The sequence below is a fragment of the Myotis daubentonii genome, chromosome 21 (assembly GCF_963259705.1).
Source record: "Myotis daubentonii chromosome 21, mMyoDau2.1, whole genome shotgun sequence".
Taxonomy (NCBI): Eukaryota; Metazoa; Chordata; class Mammalia; order Chiroptera; family Vespertilionidae; genus Myotis; species Myotis daubentonii.
Genome location: NC_081860.1, coordinates 9072724 through 9087402, shown reverse-complemented (window position 1 = coordinate 9087402; position 14679 = coordinate 9072724). Strand labels below are relative to the sequence as shown.

Here is a 14679-nt window from a genome sequence, read left to right as displayed (position 1 = left end):
ACCTTCAGTGGAAGACACACCAGCAAAGCAAACACCCTCACTCCCCCGCCGCTGATCTCCTGCCATCGGCCAAACCCAAGCAGAAGCCAGGGGCCCCGCAGGCCAGCCTCTCGGGGCGGGAACAGGGCAGAGGATGAGTCAGGAGGGGTGGGAGGAGGACTCCCAGCACACGGCGATCACTCATTCATTCGGCACCGCTTCCTCGCTCCGCTGCACGCCAGGCATGCCGCCAGCACAGACACGAAGATGAATGAGTCCCAACTGCTGCTCTTCACCTTGCAGGTGGCCGGGAAGAGGGTAGAGACAGGTAAACAAATAGTCGCCAAAGAACCGACGCGTCATCAAGTATCAGGAATAGGCTCCCTCTGACAGAAATCCTTGGAAGCCCTAAGACGCTAAGAAACACTCCAGAAAAACGCCCTTGGAAATCAGGGATTCTTGGACGTCTGCTAAGCAGCATCATCGCTGTGTATAAAACGAGAACTGAGCCTCCCTCAGTCCCCAGGTGCCCCCTCCTCACCCCCATCCCCAGGATGTCCCTCCCACCCACCCACACACCTGCACGGGGCAGGCACCACCGAGGCCTGCTCCCCTTGCATGTTGCGGTGGGAGTGCCTCTGCCCGCTCATCCCCTACGGACAGGCCTGCTCCCAGGGGCAGGGGGATGGCTTTGGTCCTAGGTCAGCTCGGCGACCTCTCCTTCTGTCACCAGCATCAAGGAGCCCAGGCATTTCCCAAACACAACCTACAGGATCCCAGGCGCTGGAGGTCAGCCAAGGAGGCGAAGGCAGCCTGCTCCTCTCACCGGCTGCTCTTGCAACCAATCCCCCAGGCGGGTCCTGCAGGCCTGGCAAAGCCCTGGCTCTCGGACAGCTCACCGAAGGCCCTGGGGCTTTTGGAACTTCCTAGGTCCTTGGGGGAAGGGGGGAGGGGGAAGAAGGGGGAGGAGAGCCATCATTTTCTTCTACAGGATCCTTTACACTCCACAACCTCAACGCCCTCACAGTACGCCCGTCGCTACAATCAGTGAGCCGACCGCTGGCCGCTCTCCCGGGAAACCCAGGGCGCTGACCTTCTCAAAGCGGCCGGCTGACAGCGGGAGCGACCACGCTGCCAAAACGGTCAACCGGGCCCTTCTCCCTTCGCCTCCCACGAACACCCTGGGCTGCACGCGTGGCTCAGGCACCGAGACAAGTCCTCCTGCGAAGCTGGACGGGCAGCTCCTCTAGATCCGCTCCTTCTAGGCACGAACCTGCCCTGTCCTCCGGTCCCTGCCTGGCACCGGAAGCCCCCTCAGTGCTTCAGTGTTGCTCGGAGGCCCTGCCTGTTTCTGACTTTCGCCCTCCTCGGCATGAATGAGGAGGTGGAAGAAAGCGGGCCCCTATGAAAGGCCCTTTGTCAGCTCTGGGTCTGTGGCGTGAGTGCCTGTTCAGGTGTGTAGGGGAGAGGGTGGGGGTGAGGGGATGGGGCCTGGGGCTTGGTTCCTGGCAGGCGCATGGGCCCCCTCCTGCGAGCCCAGAGAGGACGAGGACGTAAGTCCTAAGCTCAAGTTCACTAGGAGTGTGGAAACGGTATCACCATTGTTTGCTGCTGTGGTTAATCCTCGCAGAGGATATTTTTCCACTGATTTTTTAGAGAGAGAAGGGAGAGGGAGAGACAGAGGCACACATCGACGTGCGAGAGACATCGAGGGGTTGCCTCCTGCACGCACCCCGACCAGGCCCGGGGAATCTGCAACCAAAGTCTGTGCCCTTCACCAGAATCGAACCCGGGGCCTTTCGGTCCTTGGGACGATGCTCTATCCACTGAGCCAAACCGGCCAGGGTGAAACTATAATGCCATTACATTCAGAATATGTCTGATGACACGAAGGAAGGGTCGGGCGAGGATGGGGGGCAACGGGAGCTCCTAGAACGGCAAAGCCACTGCGGAAACCAATGTGGCTTCCTGGGATCACGTGAAAAGGCCACATTCCCCACCCCCCGCAATCCCAGACCTCGGCGTACACCTGAGAGAAAGCTCCGCCTGGGGAAAGCAGGGCAAAGGGACGCGGGCGTTCACAGGAGCCGTGTCTGCAAAAAGCACGCCCACCGCCAGCAGAAGGCACCAGCTGGGATGCGTCCATGCAGTGCAGTACTGCCCAGCGGTGGACATGACCCAAGGCTGCAGGCACCAACCTGGCTGAATCACACGAACATTTACCATGACGTAAGAAAATAAACAGGAAGTCACAAAAGCAGACATACGGTGTAGGTCTCCAGGACCATCCTACGTACACAAAAGCCTAAAACACCCAAAACTAAATAATATATTCCCGAGCACAGGGATCCACCAACTAGTATAGCCCCCTGGCCAAGTAAGTGCACCCGCGGCCTGCTTTTGTAAATAAAGTTTTATTGGCACACGGCCACAGTCATCCGTTTACACCAGCCGTGGGCAAACTACGGCCTGCGGGCCGGATCTGGCCCGTTTGAAATGAATAAAACTAAAAAAAAAAAAAAGACCGTACCCTTTTATGTAATGATGTTTACTTTGAATTTATATTAGTTCACACAAACACTCCATCCATGCTTTTGTTCTGGCCCTCCGGTCCAGTTTAAGAACCCATTGTGGCCCTCGAGTCAAAAAGTTTGCCCACCCCTGGTTTACACACTGGTCTGTGGCTGCGGTTCTTGCTACAAGAGAAAGCTGATTGGCTGCCACGGACGATGTGGCTCATTAAAAAATGACTACCAGCCCCAGCTGGCTTGGCTTTCTCTCTCTCTCTCCCTCTCCCTTCCTCTCTGAAATCAACAAAAATATATTTAAAAAACAAAATGGGAAATAGGTTCCCCACACTCCTCTTCATGGAAAGTCTTTCCCGCGCCCAGGGAGGGGCAAGTTGGAGGAAGCTGGATGTTTTCCACCGGAGGAGGCTGGGACCCTGTTGCAGCCGTTGGAAGCCACGCTGCCGGCTTCCAGAGCGGATGCCAACAGATGCTTCTGTCCTTTGCCGCTCGCCACAGTCAGGGAAGGAAAGAAACCAACGTGCGCTGAAAACCTACTGTGTGCCGAGAACCTCCCATGTGCTTGCTCCCTGAACAGAAGGTGCCTGTATTTATCCAGAAGAGGACACTGTAGTGATGGGCGGGGGGACCGCTGACGGTGATTTTGGAAGCCGTTTTGCATTTCCAAAAGAAAACCCCACGCAGGTCAGATTTCCGAGGCGTCGAGCCTCCCAGGGTCCCCGCCAGGCAGTGCTGGCTGCCCGGGGCATTGCTGAACCCTGGTAGAACGGGTGACCTCGAAGGTCTCTCCCAATACGGTTCCTGTGATCCTATAAATAACGAGAGCCACGGGCGGCGGCGCCGTCCAGAGCTCCCGCAAGAAACGCCTGCTCCAGGCCAGCCTTGTGCACGGGCGCAGCCGCGGCTCCCGAGGATGCGATGACTGACCCGGCCTGTGCGAGCGCCAGCAGCACCGTGAGATCGAGGGCCGACGGCTCGGTGACCACACGCTCTGGAAACGGAGCCCTTCAAACCCGCCGTGGATCGCACGCATGGCTGTTGGTGCTGCTGCGACCCTTTAATATAGTTCCCCATGTTGTGGTGACCCCCAATTTCATTGTTACAAATAGAACATAGCTAAAGCATCGTGATTCATCACAAAAACAATATGTACTTATATATGTGTTTTCCGATGGTCGTAGGGGACCCCTGTGAAAGGGTCGTTCGACCCCCAAAGGGGTCGCGACCCACAGGTTGAGAACCGCTGCTCTAGGCAGTGGCCCTACCGCTGCCCACTGTCCTCCTGTGGACACGGCACAGCTGGCACAGGCCCGGGGAGCACGCGGCCAGCTTGCCCTCATCACCTAACTGCCCACCCACTCACGCTGTGGCATTGCCCACGCCGGCTGGGGGCTGGGACTCCAAAGACCAGCCAGGCCTGCTCCCGGGGCCTCAGAGAGGGCGGTGATGGGGCAGCCGCACGCCGTGTCTCCAGCAGCAGCTGGGACTGACTCGTGGAACGGTGTCTCTGAGGAGAAGCAGCCTCTCAGCGTTTCAGGAAGAATGAACGACGGGTCTGAGCCCAGATTCGCCCCATGATGAGCCGCGCAAGTGCTCTCTGGGGAAGGAGAGACCTTCACGCATCCTTCCCCCAGTAAACACGGCGCGGGGCTGGACCGAGCGAGGAGCCTGCCGTACCCTGTTTTCAGCGACAGCTGCTGGAGCCGCTGGCTGCCCCGTGTCGTCGTCCCCCCCCCCCCCCCCCCCCCCCCGCACGGGCCTGTGCCCTGCGGGCTACCTGTGGCTGACTCAGCGGCTCAGTGTGCTGTGACCTTTGCTCACAACGACCTCCAAGTCCCTTCCACACCAGCAACTTCCACTTGGATGGTGGGGCAGCTTCCCTGCCGGCCTCTTACCTTTGGGGGGGGGGGCAGCTGGCCCAGGAGCAGCAGGCAGAGGCGCCAGGTCATGGGCCTGATGGGGCCGGGCCGACAGGGAGCGGCAGGACCTGGGCCCCAGACCTGCCCAAGGCAGAGGTGCAGCCCGAGGCTCAGGACACAGCCCCAAAGGCTAGAAGCATCTGTCATCTCAGTTCAGATCAACATTTGGGGATCACAGGCCTAAAACAGAGTGTGTTGTCCCGATGTGGCACTGGGGGGGCCAGGGGGTGGCCGAGGGCAGCAGACAAGAGCCCTGTCAACGCATCACTGGGGACACCGCCCCCTATTCCAGTCCCGGGGAAGGAAAGAGGCCCGGCTGGCTTATGCAGGCAGGGCGGAGGGGCTGGGGGGTTGGGAACTTGGTCGTGGGTGGGGAGGGGGAGGCCGTGGATACTAGACAGTAACAGCTGCTACCACGCTGCGGGGTCACCATCCTGGGCTCCTCTCCACTCTCCGTACCCCGGCTGAGCTTGCAGCCGCTGCAGGCACAGGGTCCGATCTGGGCCCAGGCTGCTGGTTTTACAGAAAGGCCCAGCGGGCGGAGGTGGCGTGGGGACCACCGTCTGGTGCTCTGCTCCCGTCCTCAGGGCAGGGCCCTCGCTCCCCATCCTTGGCCCCAAGTGGCAGCCACAGTCATTAAATGACCAAGGCCCACCCGTCCCCACCTTCCCACCTGGGCCTTTGCTCCCACAGAAAATATTCCCTTTTGCAGAAGGCGGCCCCGTCGTGGTCGTGTGCCTGGTGGTCAGGCAGGAACTCTGGGGGGGTGGGGGGGCTCTGGGAAGGGCAGGCGGCAGGTGCCATAGGAGGGGTGGTCGGAGAGCCGCGGGCTCCCTCTCTGAATCCCAGGGCGCCCCCATGGCCGGGGTTTCCAATGCCCACTTTTTAGGTGACTCCGTGACTTGACGGATCCCCCACACTGAGTCTAAATTAGCCCCATTCTGCGGCGAGGGGTCAGCCCACCTCCCTACACCCCTCTGATTTCTCGCAGCTGACGCGTCTGGCCGGGACCCAGCACGCTGTCACGGCCTTCGGGACCCGCAGAGCCGTGCGGTGCAGTGGCTGACACTTTGACAGATTACTGAAAGCCCAGCTAACAGGACTGAAGCACTTCCTCTAAGAAAGCAGCTTTATCTTAGAGCCCCATCTATCCTCGGATAACTCAACTGACAGTGCAAAGCCGCCTGACGGATGGCGGATGAAGTGACAGAATCGATAGATAAAGGGAAGCCGGGGGGGGGGGGGGGGGGGGCCTGACTCACCAACCCTATCGGGACATCCTGGCGGAGTCCGGAGACTCCGGCTCTGAAGCCCAGAGCGGGGACGTGGCGACACGATACACCTGTGGTATCACCATCTCTCCCAGAAGAAAAAAAACAAAGGCAGCTTTCAGACATTCAATCCAACACACACGTGCTGCCTGCCGCGTGCCAGGCCCTTTCAGGCATCCTGCACGCTCACCAGAACCCGGCCCCGTCTTGCCGTCCTGCCTGCTTAGACGGGAGCACCAGTTCCTGCGTCTCCGTGGGCACGCTGGCCGGACCAGCTGTTTCTACCCGACGACGCGTGGCCTGCACGACGCGGTGCCAGGAGGCTCCCCTGCCAGCCGGGGACGCCGGCTGCGGCCTGAAGGACCTGGGCACAGGCAGCAGCCTGCCAGGCCGGGCACCGCCTCTCCCTGACCTCAGCTGTAAAGTGAGGACTCGAGGCTCCCTTCCTGCCACCGAGGAGGAAGGGTTGTGGCAACTGGGAGGACGAGAGCGTATCCCCGGGCCGAGCTGCCTTAATCTAAGCCGCCTTTATCTAAGAGGAGGCCCAGAGAACACAGGCTGAGGGGAGAATTTTGCCTTAAAACAGGAGCCTCATCAAGAGATCAGCCCGGCTGGTGTGGCTCAGTGGTTGAGTGTCAACCCACGAGCCAGGAGGTCACAGTTGGATTCCTGGTCAGGGCGCATGATGTGGGCTCGGTCCCCGGGGGGGCATGCAGGAGGCAGTGATTCTCTCTCATCATTGATGTTTCTCTCTCTCTCCCTCTCCCTCTCTGAAATAAATAATATATATATATATATATTTTTAATATATTTTATTGATTTTTTACAGAGAGGAAGGGAGAGAGATAGAGAGTTAGAAACATCGATGAGAGAGAAACATCAATCAGCCGCCTCCTGCACATCTCCTACTGGGGATGTGCCTGCAACCCAGGTACACGCCCCTGACGGGAATCGAACCCGGGACCCTTCAGTCCACAGGCCGACGCTCTATCCACTGAGCCAAACCGGTTCCGGCAATAAAATATATTTTATAAAAAGAGAGACCCGGAGGCACCAGCAGGCTCTCATGCCTTTCCTTGGAGGTGGAAGGGGCTGGCCTTCCAGTGGGGGCTTTCAGAGCCTTCTGGTCCACGGTTGAGGTTGAGGCGGGCGGAGCCAATGAGCAGGCCCCATTCTACTCCCAGCCTCCAGCCCCCTGCTGCCGACTGTCTGGGAGTGCTGGCCTGGAGGCCGCGGGCAGGATGGACTGCAGGTGGGAGAGGAGGCCAGTCCGGAGCCTATGCAAAGCTCTGAGCAAAACTGTTCCAGGAAAAGAGTTATGGCCTTGAAACAAAGCATCAGGCATGAATGTGAGACACAGAAAATTGCTCTGACCGATTCAAAAGGGAATGACTTTAGGCTCTTTCATTTCTTTGTTTTGCTTTGTTAATCCTCACCTGAGGATATTTCCTCGTTGATTTTAGAGAGAGTGGAAGGGAATGGGGAGAGACAGAGAGAAACATTGATGTGAGAGACACATCGGTGGGTTGCCTCCTGCACGCCGCACCAGGGCCCGGGCCCGGGGCAGGGGCTGGAGCCTGCAACCGAGGTACGTGCCCGTGACTAGAATTGAACCCAGGACCCTTCAGTCCACGGGCCGACCCTCTGTCCATTGAGCCAAACCAGCCAACCCCAGGCTCTTTCTTTTCCTTTCTTTCTTCCAACCTTCTTTCTTTTCTTTTTTTCAGTCGAAGTGATTGAGAAATGGAGATGAAGAGGTGGTTTAGAGGGCAATTCAGCTTCAGATACATTTCATTTCAGGCGACAGCAGATAATCCACGTAAGAATGTCCAGCAGGATGAAAACAGATGATAAAGCATCAGGACAGTTTTTTCTTTTGCAAATCTGGTGATACTTCTACTGCTCTCCCTTTTTATTCTGCTTCCATATAATGTGGCAAAAATATCAAGGCAGAGAGCAGAATAATGAAAGTAACCAGGAAAAAAATGTATTTCAAGAAATATTTCAAACTACGTATTAAAATCAACTCCTGCCGAAACCGGTTTGGCTCAGTGGATAGAGCGTCGGCCTGCGGACTGAGGGGTCCCGGGTTCGATTCCGGTCAAGGGCATGTACCTGGGTTGCGGGCATATCCCCAGTGGGAGATGTGCAGGAGGCAGCTGATCGATGTTTCTCTCTCATCGATGTTTCTGACTCTCTATCTCTCTCCCTTCCTCTCTGTAAAAAATCAATAAAATATATTAAAAAAAAAATAAAATCAACTCCTGTGCCTAAGAACACCAACACCAGACCAGGTATGATACCCAGCGCTGGCAAGGGTGGCATCCTCAGACATGCTGGAAGACAGGCCTCTTCGGGGAGCAAGCTAGCAACATCCATGAAGAGCTATAACATGTTGAATAGACATTTCTCCAAAGAGGACATACCAATGGCCAAGAGACACATGAAAAAATGTTCAAAGTCACTAATCACCAGAGAAATGCAAATTAAAACCACAATGAGTTATCACCTCACACCTGTCAGAATGGCTATCATCAACAAATCAACGAACAACAAGTGCTGGTGAGGATGCGGAGAAAAGGGAACCCTCGTGCACTGCCAGTGGGAATGCAGACCGGTGCAGCCACTGTGGAGAACAGTATGGAGTTTCCTCAAAAAATTAAAAGTGAAACTGCTGTTTGACCCAGCGATCCCCCTTCTGGGAATATATCCTAAAAACCCCAAAACACCGATCAGAAAGGATGTATGCACCCCTATGTTCCTAGCAGCGTTATGTACAATAGCTAAGATTTGGAAACAGCCCCAGTGCCCAGCAGTAGATGAGTGGATAAAAAAGCTGTGGGACATTTACACTGTGGAATACTATGCAGCTGTGAAAAAGAGGGGTCCCTTACCCTTTGGGACAGCATGGAGGGACCTAGAAAACATTACGCTGAGTGAAATAAGCCAAACTGAGAAAGACAAATATCACATGATCTCACTCATTTGTGGAACCGCATGAACAAAATGGACTGACCAACAAAATAAGATCCGAAGCAGGGAGGGATGGAATAGACTGACAGGTCGGGTTGGGGACGAGACGAGATAAACCAAAGAACTTCTATACCTACATGTATAGCCCATCGACACGGAAATAAAGACCTGAAGGTTGGGGGGAAGGGCTGGGAGGAGGGGGGAAAGAGGGAAGGAAATGGGGGATATCGGTAATAGTATCAACAATAAAAAATATATTTAAAAAAAGAGCTATAAAGTGTTAATATATTACTTCCAGGAATCTATCCTAAGGAAATGTCCAAAAGAAAGCAGTAGGTCTGTTCAATGATCAAATGAGGACACTGGTTGCATGAAGACGCTCATTATCGATAGTAGTAAAAAACTGGAAGCCACTTAAATATCTAATCATAAAGGGAGAGATTAAGGACATTATAGAGTGTTGGTGGAATGATTACACGGGCATCAAAATGCGAGTTATAAAGACAAGTGGTAACAGGGAAATCTTTTTTCTCCATTTGCCGTAATTTTAAATGAGAAAAAAAAAAAAGCAGGATATGTGATTATAAGACATTATCACAATAACACCTGTGTGAAGGTGGCAGGATTTGGAGTGCATCCTTTCCCTCCACTTTCCAAATCCATCACCTAGCTTTCGATCAGCGGTTCTCAACCTGTGGGTCGCGACCCCTTTGGGGGTCGAACGACCCTTTCACAGGGGTCGCCTAAGACCATCGGAAAACACATATATAATTACATGCTGTTTTTGTGATTAATCACTATGCTTTAATTATGTTCAATTTGTAACAATGAAAATATATCCTGCCTATCAGATATTTACATGACGATTCATAACAGTAGCAAAATGACAGTTATGCAGTAGCAACGAAAATAACTTTATGGTTGGGGGTCACCACCACATGAGGAACTGTATGAAAGGGTCGCGGCATTAGGAAGGTTGAGAACCACTGCTTTAGGTGAAACATACGTGACTGTGAATGTTAAAATCAGCCGGCGGGGTGGTACCTTGGCTCCATCCACACTGATGATCCGGTAGCTGTTCCTGATGACATCGTAGAAGTAGGAGACGGTGACGGCCTGCTTGCTCGCAGGCACCCAGTTCTTCTTGGTGTTGGGGTCAATCTGGAAGACGTGCGCGCGTGTGGTGAATATGGGCTGTTCTCTGCAAGACGAGAGACGGGCGCGTGAATTGATGGCGCGTGACTTTATGTATAATTTATTATTTATAAGCCACTACTGTTCCCCAAGATTTTAATCGCTTATAGGGAAAGATACATATGCATGAGGACAATTAAAATAAGAAAAGGGAAGAGAGGGGAGAAGACACCAGAGAAGTCCTTACGGAAACTTAACACCCAGGGGCTGTGGGCAACTGGCATAATAATCCATTTGCTTAAAATGCAACTCCTTGTCCAGTGAGAGTTTCTGCACCCCGCCAACTGTCCTATTTTTTTTTCCCTGACATCCTGTTGGCATTTTCAGGAATTTGCAACAAATTCATTATGGGAGATTCTGCACTAATGTTAGGATTTTGCTAACCATTTGTAACCTCATATTCTATTTCTGTTAAGTACTTCTCAAATCCAAAGCATTTTGTGAATGATGCATTCATTCATAATGGGCCAAGCCTTTAAGTTTTATGTTTCCAACTTATAGACCCTTTGAGTTTTATGTAAAATTCATCAAATCTTTCTCTTTGGCTATTCTTGCCTCTATATTGCTGCTTTTTCATTCCACACACCTGTCAATTCTTCATGTGATTATTAACTGTTAGCTCATTATCTATTTTTCTGTTGAGTGGAGAATTAGTTAGATCTTGACAAAGAGCATTAAGAGAGAAGGCAGATGTATAAAAATTGTAATAGATTTCACTGTTTCATATTTTAAATTTCTATTTATTTATTTATTTTTAAAATATATTTTATTGATTTTTTACACAGAGGAAGGGAGAGGGATAGAGAGCTAGAAACATCGATGAGAGAGAAGCATCGATCAGCTGCCTCCTGCACAGCCCCCACTGGGGATGAGCCTGCAACCAAGGTAAATGCCCTTGGCCGGAATCGAACCTGAGACCCTTGAGTCCACAGGCTGACGCTCTATCCAGTGAGCCAAACCGGCCAGGGCTAAATTTCTATTTACAAAGTAACAAAATGAAACAGACTCACTACAAAATACTTATCTTTGGAAAAAAGGATCTTCAGGCAAACTGGCTCAAAAAATCCTTTTAAGTGTTGAAAATAAGATAAAATGGGGGGGAGTGCAGGGAGGGGGGGGGGGTGGGGCGGGATTGCCACCAGAGTGTAAAAACCATCCCATCCTTCATGCAAATGCTACAGAGTTCATAAGTACTCGTTAGAGGTAAAAATTAAATCCAACAGTAAGTTAGACAAATTAATTTTTTAAATCCTTACAATGTCGAAAGAGATGACATAAAAGGGCACCCAAAGGAAGACAAAAAAAAAAAAAAAAATCAGCCCTAGCTGGTTTGGCTCAGTGGATGGAGCGTCGGCCTGCAGAGTGAAGGGTCCCAGGTTCGATTCCGGTCAAGGGCATGTACCTGGGTTGCGGGCACATCCCCAGTGGGGGGTGTGCAGGAGGCAGCTGATCCATGTTTCTCTCTCATCGATGTTCCTAACTCTCTATCCCTCTCCCTTCTTCTCTGTAAAAAACCAATAAAATATATATTAAAAAAAAAAAATCAAAAGGGACTCCAGATGGGGTGGTTTTAGGCAAAGTGGCCTCCGAAGCGTGGTGACTAGAAGGCTGGTTACTGGGAACGAAGCTCTTTCTAAGGAAACTTTCCCAGGGGAGCCAGGCGCCCTCTGCGCATCCTGCAAGGGGCCCTGAACCCCACCAGGAATATGGGCGGCATCCACCAACCGCGGGTGCAGAGAAACGCAGGGCCCCTTGTTGGCGTGACCGTTCTCCTTGTGCCCCCTCAACGCAGCTGCTCCGCGAGGCCTGCTTTCCAGAGCGCGGGGACCAGCGTTCCTCGCCCCTGGATCTTTCCTTCCAGGTCCTGGGGGCAGGAGAAGTGCCTCTGGGAATGTGGACTGCCAACAGCACCCACTCACTCAACCCTAACCCGACACCCTCCAGCACAGGCTGAGCGCTGCAGACACAGCAGGAATATTCCCCCTGCAGCTGCCGCAGCGGCTCCGAGGGCAGCCTGGGGGGCGCGTGCGCGTGAACACAGCCCTCCCAGCCCAGCCCACGTGGGCAAGCTGACATCTGGGGGCCCAGCTGTGCTGCCGCGTATTTTGCTACTCGTCTACGTTCCCCACCGCAGAGGGAAAACGCTTGATCACGTGGGATTCTCCGGCACATGGGAGAGGAGGGGGCGGTGGGGAGGGGTTTTGAAAGGGACTGAATTGTGCTAAAACCCTGCCTCCCCCCGTGCCCTCCACACCCAGGGAGAGAGATCGGGTCTGGGTTGCAGCACCTTAGCCCTCCGACGGCAATTAGCGGGGGCACTACACCTACAAGTACGAGTGTCCCGGCCCCAGCCCGCCCCCAGGGACCTGGCTCTCCAGGGCAGGGGACTGAGTAGCTTACGCTTCACAGGACTTCCAGGAGGTTTTTATCCTCAAAGAAGCTGGGGAGACCCTCACACTAGTCAGTATCAGAAGATCTAGAAAATAATGGAAGAAGTGACAGGTACAGCCAGCACCTCTCCAGGATCTTTGGGTGCGAAGGATGGGGGGGTGGGGGGACAGGGGAGGCAGGGGTGCTCTGGTCAGGAAAGAGGGCAGCTTGGGGGTGGGGGCAAGCAGTGACCTTCCTCAAACAGTCCATGTCCCTGAAGCCCACAGGAGCGAGCAAGCGAAGAAAGCAAAGGCAGAGAGGGACAGAGGAGAAGGGACAGGGAGACAAGAAAAGACGGCAGGGCTTTCTGATCAGGGACAAGCGAACTCAGCAAGTCGTCTGCCTGGCAGGATTCCGGCCGAGGTGAGCATGCAGACAAGAAGGGCCCATCTTGCCCTGGCTGGTTTGGCTCAGTGCAGCGGTTCTCAACCTTCTGGCCCTTTAAATACAGTTCCTCATGTTGTGACCCAACCATAACATTATTTTCGTGGCTACTTCATCACTGTCATGTTGCTGCTGTGATGAATCGTCATGTAAATGTCTGATATGCAGGATGGTCTCAGGCGACCCCTGTGAAAGGGTCGTTCCATCCCCAAAGGGGTCGCGACCCAGAGGTTGAGAACCGCTGGCTCAGTGGCTAAAGCATCGACCTGTGGACTGAAGGGTCCGGGTTCGATTCCAGTCAAGGGCACAGGCCCGGGGCTGTGGGCTCCATTCCCAGTGGGGGGCATGCAGGAGGCAGCCGATCAATGATTCTCTCATCATTGATGTTTCTATCTCTCTCTCCCTCTCCCTTCTTCTCTGAAGTCAATAAAAATATATTTAAAAAATAAAGAATTTTTAAAAAAGAAGGGCCCATCTCCAAATCCGCCGGCTCAGCTCTGGGGAGGACCTGATGGGTTGCCCTGGGGACCCCAACCAGAAACGGCATTTCTTGGGAGGGCACAGCTGGCCGCATGCTCGGTGGCCACAGCCCTGGTCACCGTGGCCAGGCCTCTGCAGGGACAGTGGCTGCTGCCGGGTGGAGAGAGGCACCGAGACCTGGGAGGGGGGCGGCAGGGACTCCCGCCGGCCCCATCGTCCAGCGGGGACACCATGGCGGTGCCCCTCAGTCCTCAGCACCTGCACAGCCAGCCTGGCAGCAGCTCGGTGCCCAGGAAACTACCCACAGGACTGGGATTTCCACACGCAGGACCAAGTCTGAAGCCACCGGGATGTTCTATTTCAATCTTCTGAAATTCAAAAAACCGGATGGTGTTTAAAGAAAAGCCCCAAAATACACAAATGATAAAAAGAAAAGCCAGAAGCTAATATTTACTGACGACGCAGCATTCTGCCAGGCTTTACAGGGGATCTCTCACTCGGGTCCCAGTGATCCTAAGGGGAAGCCGTACAGCTGCGGAGAGGCCAGGACCTGGCTTGGGTGACACAGGGAGTGAGGGGCAGGTGGGCAGATCTGAGATTTTGAAGTCAGTGCAAGTGGCCTGGACAGCGTCCCGCTTAATCATGATGCTGTTCTCTCTCCCTGAAATAAGGGTCTGTACCTGGCAGCTTCTTTTTTTTGTTTTTAATATATTTCTATTGATTTCAGAGAGGAAGGGAGAGGGAGAGAGAGATAGAAACATCAATGATGAGAGGGAATCGCTGATCGGCTGCCTCCTGCACGTCCCCCTACTGGGGATCGAGCCTGCAACCCGGGCATGTGCCCTTGGCCAGAATCGAACCTGGGACCCTTCAGTCTACAGGCCGACACTCCATCCACTGAGACAAACCGGTTAGGGCCTGGCAGCTTCTGATGTGTCTCCCAATGATCCCACCTCCTGGTACTCACCTCATGTACACCCGCCCCCCCCACCCTCCGAGCAGGGGTAGGACCTGTGATTTGCTTTGAAACAAGAGAATATGGCAAAGGAGATGGGATGTCCCTGTACAAGCAAGTTACGTGGGACGGTGACTTCCGTCTTGCTAGCAAAGTCTCTCCATGGGGTCTCTCTCGCTGGCGTTGATGAAGCCAGCTGCCAGGGTGGGCAGGCCCACGTGGCAGGAACGGAGGGCGGCCTCCAGGCAACAGCCAGAGCGGAACTGTGGCCCTTCATCTAAAACCACTCGAGTCCTCGCCGGTTTGGCTCTGTGGCTAGAGAGCCTCAGCCTGCAGCCTGAAGGGTCCCGGGTTCAATTCCAGTCAAGGGCATGTACCTCGGTTGCAAGCACCTGGTTGGTGGTGCATACAGGAGGCAACCAATCGATGTGTCTCTCGCACATCGGTGTTTTTCTCCCTCTCTCTTCCTCTTGCTTCCACGCTTTCTAAAAATCTATGGAAAAAAATATCCTCGGGCGAGGATTAAAAAGATTAAAATGAAAATAAAGCCACAAGAGGGCTGGAAT

General features: G+C 53.8%; 2 protein-coding genes across 6 annotated transcripts in view; one reads left to right on the top strand and one right to left on the bottom strand.

Annotated features, from left to right (window-relative positions):
* The window catches only part of HOMER2 (homer scaffold protein 2), a 117975-nt gene that overhangs the window by 22087 nt on the left and 81209 nt on the right, over positions 1–14679 (bottom strand). For 4 of the 5 annotated variants that reach the window (XM_059678032.1, XM_059678033.1, XM_059678030.1 and 1 more), the window contains one exon: positions 9715–9871. The exons of the other annotated variant lie outside the window; for it this stretch is intronic. In XM_059678032.1, the coding sequence (XP_059534015.1) occupies positions 9715–9871 (157 nt within the window). The remainder of the gene's footprint in view (positions 1–9714; positions 9872–14679) is intronic. 5 annotated transcript variants of the gene reach the window in all.
* Positions 1–14679, top strand: part of PDE8A (phosphodiesterase 8A) — a 412152-nt gene that overhangs the window by 353046 nt on the left and 44427 nt on the right. The window lies entirely within an intron of this gene.